Raw genomic sequence first — 12,217 nt, 5'->3', positions numbered from 1 at the left:
TCATTTTGATGTTTGATAAAATTTTGCAATAGAACTATAAAAATACAATTAGTGTGAATTAAAAAAAAAGTTTACTAACTTTTTTGGGCTTTTTTATTTTAATAATCCATGTCATTTTCACAAAAACTATTTTGTCGAGACAAGCAATTACAACGCGGACATTTTAATTTTCTTTTAAGAATTACATTAAAGATACATTGTTATTTAATTCTACATTTGCAAACGCGGACGGTTACTCTACACGGTAATTAATTCTAAAGATCAGTGTCTAAATTAAATTTTAGTTTATTTTTTCTCGTTATTGCTTACTCGTATATATAAACATTTTATTCGCTGCTAATACTTATTGAGTATCAAGTTGTGGTAAATAATAGAACGATGTTTTTCAAATTTGTTTGTCTTATTAGTTTCGCATTTGTTGGTGTTTGTAACTCTGCATTTGGTAAGTTTAATACGAGTAGCTGTATTTCTTTTGAAAAGAAAATAAAGTTTATTTAAACAGATTATTAATTTGTTTGTCTGTTATTGTTACCAGTATTATTATTTATATGTATTTATCGAAAAATAAAATAAGTTGCTTATCGTAGGCACAGACACTAGTGTGTGTAAGTTAGAGATATTTATTTATACTACTATTATTGACGCGTGTGTGTCAAATATATGGTAGTGTGTGTTACAATGTTTTTTTATCGATTTAATGTATTTTAGGCATAATTAAAAAAATATGAGTATTCTGCACTCCTTCTCTATATTAGGTATAAGTGTGCAAAATTTCATACTCCTCCGTTCTCGCAATTTTTTAAAAAGAGGTACAAAGTTTTTGCTTCACGTATATAGATTTTTACTTATTATTCCCATTTGACCATGTATATACTATTTGTATTTATTTATATTATTGTTTTATGTCGATATATATTTATAAAAATAACTATTTAAACTAGAACAGTCGACTGTTACCTATAACATAAATATTAAGCTGCTTACCATAAGAACAGACGACTGTGTGTCTATGTTATAGATGAAAAATATATAAAAGCTTATATGGTGAACGTGAAAAATTTATAAAGTACCCAAAGATAACGAGGACTTTAGGTAATTTAGTTTCTCTAATTTTTTTTTGTACATTCAAATTCTTGCAATGTTTTAAGACTTCTTTTATTTCGATAACTTAAAGTATTATTATATAATACTTTAATAAATATATTTTAATAAATATATTTTAATAAATATATTTTAATAAATATATTATATAATAATTTACCTCAATTCCTTAAAATAATTAATAGTTAGTATACGTTATTATACTTTAAAATACTTAACGCTTCCTTGAATGATTTTATTGGCATCCATGTTTTGTCACGTATCCTGCTACGGGAAAGACTATTTTCAAAATATATTGACATAAATATATATATCCAATAGAATATAGTATATATATATATATATTTGTTTTCTGCAAAATCATTCAATCATTTTAGTTTAGAATTTAATCTTTTGCGCTATTTTTTAAATTTTTTATGAAGTAGTAAAATTACGTGTGCTTAAATTATATTGATTTACTTTTCTAATGTTTACGCGAATTGTACCTACTCATTTTTTTTCTTTATTTATGTAACTAGGTCGGCAAACAAGTGTACGGCCCACCCGATGATAAGTGACGCAGCTTATAAACGTTTGCAACACCAGAAGTATCGCAAGAGCGTTGCCATCTCCAATCCCCCCAGGAGCTCTAGTCACCTTACTCACAAACAGGAACACAATACTGCTTGAAAACAGTATTACTTAGCTGTGGTCTTCTGTTAGGTCGAGGTACCGCCCCAGTCGGGCTGCGCCACACCTTAAACAGAAAATTATCCGCTGTGCCGTACCTCAGTTAAAATCACATTCATATAATGAACTAACGAATATAAATAATAATAATAATGGACAACTTTTTTTCGGATTTTATCGCGGTTTATTAAGTTTTTTAAATACCCAACGTTTCGGATACTTTACAGCAACCATGGTCACGGGTGGACAAAAAAATCCGAAAAGTTGTTATATTGTAATAAACTTTTACTACTGAATAATCTTGTTTACTCGCAAACGAAAAAAACCGACTTCAATTACATCGACAAGTAATAACATCACAAGTAGACGAAAAAAATTAACAAAGACACTAGGCGTCACTACGATTTTCGAGAATTTCCTTCGATTTCTCTGGGATTCCATCTGCAGACCCTGGTTTTCTTATCATGGTACCATATGAAGGATATTTTCTTTCCAACAAAAAAGGATTATCAAAATCGGTTCATAAACGACGAAGTTATACCTGGACATACACATATATATATGTAGTTCGTTTACGAGCAAACAAAATTATTCAGTGGTAATAGTTTATTATAATTATATATATATATACGGTCGAATTGACTAACCTTCTCTCAAACTTTATAAAAGTTTGGCTTAAACTTTCTAAATTACTTTATTTGTTATTATTAGAACAAAAATTTCTGATAATTTAGTCCAAAATAAATAGGACTAATAATTTTCTTATTATTTTAGTGGATACACTCCAAAAATGCTCTTACAAGGACAGCGAATGTGTTATTGGCTTAATTCAAAACGCTTTAAGAAATATAAGTGAAGGTGGAGTTCCTGAACTTGAGATACCTCCAATCGATCCTTTGTATCTAGAAAAATTACCGATCTCAATCGTTGGCTTGTTAAATTTGTCATTGGATCACACACAGTTACATGGGATCAAAGATTGTGTGATTAATAGTATCGAGTAAGTGTCTTTAAGAAATAAATAACAGCATACATCGATTATATTTAACAACAGAACATTTTATATTCTTAAATTCCGACTTTTTCTTATTACAGCAATAATTTTCATAAAGGTGCCACAATTATGGACATCACTTGTGACCTTTTTATTAAAGCAAAGTTCAAGTTAGATAGCCTAGCCCCAATTATGCAGTCGTTCTTGGGAAGCAATGCGATACAAGCTAATGGAAACGCAAAAGTAAAGCTAGGTATGTAATATGGCTGCAAAGTCTTGACTTTATATAATTTTAATTTTATTAAGTCAATTTCGCACTGAAGACGTTGCTGCCCATCTTCGGCCTGTGTATTTGAAAGTCAGCAGTTGGATGGTTATCCCGCCATCGGTCGCCTTAATAAGTCAAATTTACTACAATTTTATTTCAAAATAATTTTATGTAATTTTGATAACTTCATAGTGACTGGCTAGGGATTGATTTCGTGTATTATAAATGAAAATAAAAGTTAATTTCAATTTAATTAATATTTTAATATGTACAATTACAGATAAAATTCGTATGAAAATGTACTTCTTTTACCATATCACCAAGAAGGATGACGGTGAATTATATGTTGAATGTCATATGGATGAATTCCGTTACGATTTTGAAATTGGCAACCTTAAAATGAATGCTAACAACATATTTATTGGCGACCAAGACATCAGTAAGTACCTAATTTTTTTTGGTTAATTCCATTAAATACACAAAATAAATATTAAACTGTTTTTATTTTTATTTTTAGCTATATTAATAATAATTAGAAATAATTAATTACGTATATACGTGCCTGTATACTTTAATTAATAATAAAATTTCGATGGCTCCTAAGTATACTGAGTCAACTAACAACTTTTGATAATTTAATTTTTTAAGATATTAATAACATTTACTTGATTTCCTATGTAAGAAAAAAATAAAGTTATTAAAAGTATAGTTGACTCAGTATACTTAGGAGCCATCGATTTGATGAAATATTTTTTTATGAATAAATTTTGCTTAGTTTACTACATACTTCAAGTTCATTAGGCATTTATATAGTTTATTTGTATTAAAAAAAATCTTTTTCTACTGTTTATTACTATATGTTTATAACTACAAATGCTCTTAATCTGTTTCGTAACCAAATATTGAATTTAAATTGTATGACAACACATCAGCCTATCACAGTCCACTGCTGGACATAGGCCTCCCTAAGTTCGTGCCAAAAATGGCGCGAACTCAACTTCATATTAAATTACAGTTTGTAAAAATATATTTCTTTTTTTCTGTTCAAGGTGATCTCTTCGTATCATTTATTAATCAGAACTGGAGAATTATTATGCCGACGATCGGTCAAGAAATGTTCGACGTTTCTATGAAAATATTTGATGAAATTCTACATCGTTTTTTCAAAGCCGTACCTGTGAAATATTTTTTAACTGATGATGTAACCCCATTCGTAAAAAACTAATAATTTAACACACACACACGTCTATATATAGTTATGTATTAGCTACACTTGTATAATGCGCACAAATATAAAACTATATATATTTCAATGTTGTATTTTTTTCCTATTCGGTTCACGTTTAGTAAATATTTCATCATTTTTACGTTATAATTATGTATGCTCGGCGACCAGTTAGTAGTACAACGGTTACAGCAACTTGCTATTATGCTAGCAATCACGGATTCGATTCCCATTGCTCTTTGGCTTTAGTCCGTCTATTGTAGACGATTTAGACAGTGTCAGACAGACACTGTGAAGCATAGGACACTTCAAGAAAACGCAGAGTTGCCTAAGCTCTGCGCCACCCTCTTGACCTCACTGGCTAGGCCCACAAGAACGACGTATCGATACGTGTGGAGCCAGTTCGGTTGCAGGAGTCTTTCACATTTTAGAGTTTTGCCAAGAATTCTTGACGGATACCCCATTCCGGGTTTCATATGAAGTTTTTCTCTCCAGGACCCTGATGATTTTGAGGCAGGTTTATCCTTCGGTCGCCTTTTATGAACCCCACGGAAAGTAAGGAGGTGGTGTTATTCTACTCGGCCGACGCCACACGGCAGATTCCCAAAAAAAATTTTGTACAGGCCAAACAAATGTTTGTTATGGACGCTTGTACTTATGTGTTGTGTGTAGTTGCGGACTTCCGACACAAGACAAATAGCCGATACGATTCGATTTCTACACGTGACGAATATTTGTACGGATATTTTTTTTTTTTATTAATTATAACCTTAATCATATTCCTTATTGCAAACATATTGGTTTATGCTCAAAAACATATTATAATTGTAGAAACATAATTTTTTTTTAATTTCTGATTTTAAAGTTTGTTATCTCAATCTTTGGTTTTGCTTCTGTATATGTTAGTTGTTAGTGGGAACTTGATTGTTTTCTTTCCAAATTCAAAGAAATAAATAATAAATTTAAAAAAAAATTAAATCATACAAACATAAGCGACAACCTTGAAATGTTCGACATTTTCTTTTGTCTATTGTTTAATGACACGTACAAATCAAACTCCGCCACTTTAGTGATGTTTAATAATATTAATATAGATATATTTTTGTTTCTGGTTGTTACATTTACGATACGTATTTCATTTCGCTTCAAATATTATCAAACGTATAAAACAAAGAAACGCCAAACGAGTGATAAAGTTGTAGTAATTGATTGTAATTATTATTTCTTTTCTTTTTTTCTTCGATTTACTTAAAATTTTATAACATTAAAATTATAATCTGCTGTTGAGATCAAAAATACAGATATATCTAAACATTTTTTATTTTTGTTTATTTAAACTATTTTGATTATCGACACAATAGACGATTAGATCGAAATAATTGTTAATGTGTGAAATATTAATAAATTAAACTAGTAAACGTACGTTCGAAAAATTAAAAAGAATATGTTTCACAATAAGAAAAAAATTAAGTAAGTAAAAAAATTGAAATTGGTAAGAGTTACAACGAATCTAAAAAATTCTAAACAATTAAGCATGAAATTTTACATGTATAATTTTTTTTATTCTTTACGATTTTTAGAGTACTGATTAAATATATCTACATAATACATAATTATATAAATCTCAAGCTTTTATCTTATATATAAAATACTCGTGTCACAATCTTAGTTAGTATACTCCTCCGAAACGGTTGAAGTAATTTTTATGAAATTGCGTGTGCATATCGGGTAGGTCTGAGAAACGGCCAACATTTATTTTTCATACCTCTAAGTTATAAGGGGGGGAGGGATTAAGGGGGTTACTAACATGAATGGCAAAACAACGTTTGTGGGATCAGCTAGTATCATATTAATTGCTTAGTGACGTTGTATGTTGATAGTGAAAGTTTTAAAGGAAAAGTTTATTTTATTCCTTTTTAGTGCATTTAAAAGCTTGTTTTAAAACGTTTTTTTTTTTATTTATTTTCAACTTATCATTCATCGCTGTACAAGTTTTCTCAATCTAGTATTCTCAGCAAGTCTTATAATTAGATACCTACTTATAATGTAGGAAAGCATAAAAAAATTATTGCGCGATATTTGGAAGTTCGCAATTACGAATTTAGAGTAAGTACTTTTTTTTCGAGTTACTCTCTGCAAGCTTTCATTTGACCCACATTGTAGGAGTCCATTAAAAATAAAGCTATTTATTAGTTCTCCATGTTGGGTGTTCCACCATCTTGGATTTAGAATGACGTCACATAGCTAATCATACATTGCCATCTAAATTAAATGTTTATACAAAGTTTTAGTTTACTCAGTTGAAGATACGCTTCATCCTGTAATAACCCAGTGCTGGGCATAGGCGAATATATTCCCTACTATGAGTAACGATTGCTATCAGGTGTACATGTTAACAACTGGGACCGACGGCTTAACGGGCTCTCCGAGGCATGGTGGGGAGACCCACAAGGACTACACAAACACTTAGACCACGGCAAACACCTGTATGGCCAATACAAATGTTTGTCATGTGCGGGATCGAATCCGCAACCGCCAGCTCTACAGATACAATCCATGGCTGTGACCGTTGCGTCAATGCGGCATCCTGTGACCGTTGCGCCAACGCGGCATCCAAACGCTGCCAAAACGTCGTTGAAGATATATTCTTTAAAATTAAGTTGCAAGATTCCATCTCAACAAATATACATTAATTGCAGGTTAAATAAAATATAAAAAAAAACAATCACTACATTCAGATTTAGCGAAACATAAATTCACATTTAGCATTCGCTTCAGCCTGTAATATCCCACTACTGGACCAATTCGGCTAATTTATTTTTTGTATGTTCCTTAAGGGCCACGGAATGTTTGAATACAAAAAAAAAATACTATTAACTTTTGACAGAACGAAGTCTGTCCGGGCAGCTAGTATAGAAATATTTGCTACGTTTTCAGATTTTTTTTTCAATTTTCTGCGCAATTTTCTTTATATTTAATGCCTTCAGAAGCTTGTGAATATTTAAAAATAAAAATAAAAATTTGTCTATTCTTCTATTCTACATTTTGTGATTTATGATTTATATAGAATAGTGGTCGCTCAGTGGTCGAAATTCGACTATAATTATTTTAAACTATAATTTTTAACATTACAAAATAAATTACAAAGTAAATTTTTAAATTTATAAACAAAAGAGGATATATGCGTGTGAGCGTCAATAACATGATAATGTGTAATGATTTTTTTATTGATTTAACGTTATTTTTTATGCACAATATAAAAAAAAATATTAGTATTCTGCACTCCTTCTCCACATAAATTAAAAGTGTACGAAATATCAGGCTCCTTCATCTGAACAATTTTCGTGAGAAAGGGACAAAGTTTTTGCATCACGTATGCATAAACTTTGTCCCACAACAATTTAAATGTATTTCATCCTTTTGATATTTGACTGTGGCTAATAGTAAATGTACAAAGTCTAGGCTTAGAATATCAGCATTTAAAAAGGTTCCAATAGAATTTAAGTCTTTAAAAAAAATTAAATCGTTGAAATAAATTAGTTGCCTGATTAATTTGCTGTCGGTACAAGTGTCTATAATGATCATAGGTCACGCCATCGTGAGTCATGAAAAATTAGCTGAGGTCTTTTAATTAAGAATTATATTATGAAGCCTTGCTTTAAGGGGCGCTCAAATAATTAGGCACGGAGATGAATCATCAACAACAAAGGGTTTAATGGAGCGAGAAGACAGTCTGGGATTAAATGAGTGACACAGATGAAATTACTGAATTAGAAATGATCTTATAATAAATTTGACATAGTTGGTATAATTTTGTTATTTCAAAATTGTTTTTAATCGTAATAAATAAAATTTACCCATATTTCCGCATTACGTGCTAAGCATTTATGTTATCATTTTTTGTTGGGCTTTGTTATCATAACTTGTTTAATGATCTGGATTACCTTTTGTTGATTGCGTTTATTTTGTGCTTGGTTACAAAAAAGTAATATTTTTTATTTGTAAATTTTATATTTAATGACAGTATGTTACTCAGAAAATATTTTATTAACAATAACATCCTTTTTGTCCATCAATACTACGCTTCAGCCTGTAATATCTACTGGGCATAGGCCTCTTTCCCCATGCAGGAGAAGGATCAGAGCTTAATCCACCACGCTGCTCCAATGCGAGTTGGTGGATATATATTTCCTACTATGAGTAACGATCGCCATCATGTGCACATGATAACAACCGGGGCCGACGGCTTAACGTGGTCTTCGGGGTACGGTGGGGAGACCCACAAGGGCTGCACAAACACCCAGACCATGGCAAACACCTGTATCATCATCAACAGTACTTATAAGTATGAATAAGTTTAACGGGTAATAATAGTAGTAGGTAAATAAGTGACAGATATGTGTATATACTGTTACAACTAAATAGTTATCATTGTTACTAAGATTATAAGATGTAATAATATGTGCAATTTACATAACAAGATAACGATCTGATTTCTCCACTACTCTTACATTTTATAAATATTGTTGCGGTAGTCATATTGATGCCATAATAATATCAAATTATAATGCAGTAAAGAATACCGAATATGTTTCTTCATAATAACTTGTATAACGATTAAACTTGTTTGTAATATTGAACTGCAAATAGTCCTTAAAAGAACGAGTCATTTCCAACATCACTCATCATCACTTCAGCCTATGGCAGTCCACTGCTGGACATAGGCCTCCCCAAGTTCGCGACTGACATCCCGGTTTTCCGCAATCTTCATCCAGCCTACACCGGCAATTTTACGTAGATCGTCGGTCTAATGGGCCGGAGGACGTCCCACACTACGTTTGCCAAGACGCGGTCTCCACTCCAGGACCCGTCTACTCCAACGAATCAAAATCAAAATCAAAATCAAAAATAGCTTTATTCAAACAGGCTCCAAGAGCACTTTCGAATTGTCATTTTACAAATTAAAACTTTAAAAATAAATTATTATTTTCGTAAAAATGAAGCTACCACCGATTCGGAATGTAGATTCTGCAGAGAAGAATCGGCAAGTAACTCCGCAGTTATTCTTTTGAAAATAATATATAAACTGTGTTTTAGTACAAAATTAGAAACATGTTGTATGAAATACAGCGTCACTAAGTCCACACATCTTTATCAACTATGTAATCCTGCACCGAGTAATAAGCTTTATCTATTAATTTTTAATAATAAAAACTTTAAATTTATGTTGAGACAATTCCAAAATCGTTTTTGGTATTTTATTATACATGCGAATACCATGACCCAGAAAGGAAACGTTTACTTTGCGCAGTCGGAAACTTGGAGTTACAATTTTGTTATTCCTTCTCGTGTTTACAATGCGATTATTACTATTTATTTCAAAACAATGAATATTTTGGTGGATATACATAATATTGTTATAAATATACTGCGACGCGATCGTTAATATGTCCACCTTTTGGAAAACATCCCGTAGGGAGACTCGAGCTCCAAGATCGTAAATGCCGCGAATAGCCCTTTTTTGCAAGATAAATATAGTCTCAATATCTGCTGCATTACCCCACAGTAACAGGCCGTAAGACATAACACTATGGAAATAGCTAAAATATATTAAGCATGCAGTTGCCAGTTGCAACGTCGGTCAGTTGTCGTATTTCTCTAACTGCAAATGCCGCGGAGCTGAGTCTACCATTCAAGGATGACAAATGGGAATTCCACTGAAGTTTTGAGTCCAAATGTATCCGTAAGAAAACTGCAGTATTATTGACAATAAGCCTCTCGTTATTTACTATAAAATTATAATTTGGATGCTAAACATTAGGTAACGAAGACACAACGCACTTGGTTTTTTTTTGGCGTTCTAAAACCAAGTTGTTTATTTTAAACCAATCTTGAATTCGCGACAAAGAAGCGTTCACGTCATCATAATTTACTTTTTTCCTATCAACTTTAAATATTAGAGAAGTGTCATCTGCAAATAGTACTTTATCACAAATATATTTAACATAAAATGGCAGATCATTTATATATATTAAAAAAAGAAATGGATCCAGAATCGACCCCTGTGGAACGCCCATTTTTAGCACAGATCCAGAAGACTTTGTTCCATTTATTGCTACGTATTGAATTCTTTTAGATAGATATGAAGCAATTAGATTAAGAGCTTTACCATTAACGCCGTAATACTCAAGTTAACTTAATAAGATCCCGTGGTCCACGCAATCGAATGCCTTTGATAGGTCACAAAATATACCAATAGCATTTTGTGATCTCTCCCAGGCGTCATATATATGTTTGAGAAGTGCCACACCAGCATCTGTCGTAAAGCGACCTCTAGTGAAACCATATTGTTCACTATGAAAAATTCTATTAACTTTAAAATGGAAAAGAAGTTGATTTAGCATAATTTTTTCAAATGTTTTACTTAAGGACGGTAGGATTGAAATGGGTCTATAATTACGGGGATCACTTCGACTTCCCTTTTTAAAAAGTGGTAAAACTTTACTACATTTTAGCAAATCTGGAAAAGACCCCACTTTAATAGCATTGTTAAAAATTAAAGCTAAGTACGGAGCGGGGTCATCAATGATAAAACTAATTAATTTAACTGAAATGCCCCACAGATCATTTGTTATTTAATTATTAAGACTCTTAAAAGCTTTTAGAATATCTAAAGAATCAACTTGCGAGAATGAAAAATCAACATTACATTTGCTTACGTTATTTTTATGAACTTGGGTAGAATCAGTTGAAGATGAATTCAGTCGACAAGTTAAGTCAATGGGTATTTTATCGAAAAAGGCGTCAAAGACGTTAGCCAACTTGTCACCCGAGCTTACAACAGCATGGAATGGCAGAATGGAATGAAAAATGGTAATAACTTTTTTTTTACGTGGGGAAAACATCATGGATACCCTCCGGCACGGGAGCGCCAGAGGGTTATGTCAGATTCCTACTGACTAAAAACCCACCACGTGTGAGTAGTCGTCTGCCTGGGTGGGGTGAGATGGGGTCGCGCTAGCATTCGCCACCTCACCCCGGCCTTAGGCCCGGACAAACACTCCGGGCCCCGGCACAATCGTGCGGTGGCCTCGCTCACAACAAGGCCACCCATCAGACGTGTGGGGTCGTGACGTCCGGCCGGCCGAAGTCCCCCGACTGTCGGCCGGCGACCCCACTATTACGAGGGGAGAAGAGGTGGGCAAAACGTCTCCTCCTTGCCCCCGTACGTCTGCGCCGGAGTGGGTCAGCGGAGACGTCATTTTGCCTGGCCCGCTCCACAGCCTCCTTCTGCGTCATTACCTCTTCGCAGAAGGAGACCGCCGCCTGCCACGATCTCTCACTGTCGAGCATGGCTTTTACGACGCTCGGCAGTGAGAGATACCGTCCGAGGACCGCTAAAAGCGCGCGCCGCTGCGATTCCCACGCGGCGCACACCTCCAACGTGTGGAGCGCCGTATCCTCTGGTGCCCCACACTCAGGCAGGCTGAAGTCGCCTCCCGTCTCGCGATTTGGTGCAGGTACTTACCGAAGCACCCGTGTCCGGAAAATACCTGCACCAAACGGAAGGTCAGTGGCTCGAACCGCCGCCTTACCCACTTCCGAAGGACAGGCCTGATCGCGTCCACCGTCCACTGCCCGGGAACCGGTGGGGTCAGGTCCACCGTCCACCGCCGCAACAGGGTGTCCTGCGCCTGACTCCACATGCGTGCAACCTCCTTCAATGTTGGGGGTTCCTCCGGGATATCCTCGCCGCCACGAAGTGGTAAATTACGGCGAGGATCTCTGCCTGCAATTCCCAGGGGGGATCGCCAGCCAGGACGTTCGCCGCCATCCAGAAAAAAAGGTAATAACTGAGGTAGGGCACGGTAGGATATATCCTGCTCAAAATCTGGAGCAGCCCGATAGGGACCTCGACCTTACGATCACAAGATTATAGCTAAATAATACTGCTTTCAAA

At 34.0% G+C, this 12,217-nt stretch overlaps 1 protein-coding gene across 1 annotated transcript; it reads left to right on the top strand.

Annotated features, from left to right (window-relative positions):
• Window positions 1-349: 349 nt before the first annotated feature.
• Window positions 350-4,345, top strand: LOC123658433. Its single transcript, XM_045593856.1, has 5 exons — window positions 350-442; window positions 2,545-2,770; window positions 2,866-3,017; window positions 3,313-3,471; window positions 4,082-4,345. The coding sequence occupies exons 1-5, from the start codon at window positions 379-381 to the stop codon at window positions 4,255-4,257; spliced, it is 777 nt and encodes a 258-aa protein (XP_045449812.1). The 5' UTR covers window positions 350-378; the 3' UTR covers window positions 4,258-4,345.
• Window positions 4,346-12,217: the final 7,872 nt, after the last annotated feature.

This window comes from Melitaea cinxia, chromosome 12 (genome assembly GCF_905220565.1).
Source record: "Melitaea cinxia chromosome 12, ilMelCinx1.1, whole genome shotgun sequence".
Taxonomy (NCBI): Eukaryota; Metazoa; Arthropoda; class Insecta; order Lepidoptera; family Nymphalidae; genus Melitaea; species Melitaea cinxia.
The sequence above is the reverse complement of the archived record's forward strand: the minus strand, read 5'-3'. Positions and strand labels throughout refer to the sequence as shown.

Bases quoted from the DNA above. Each gene is read 5' to 3' on its own strand.
- LOC123658433 (XM_045593856.1), top strand. From the start codon at position 379: ATGTTTTTCAAATTTGTTTGTCTTATTAGTTTCGCATTTGTTGGTGTT. The intron at 2,771-2,865 runs GTAAGTGTCTTT...TTCTTATTACAG, and splicing joins TGTGTGATTAATAGTATCGA to CAATAATTTTCATAAAGGTG. The intron at 3,472-4,081 runs GTAAGTACCTAA...TTTCTGTTCAAG, and splicing joins TATTGGCGACCAAGACATCA to GTGATCTCTTCGTATCATTT.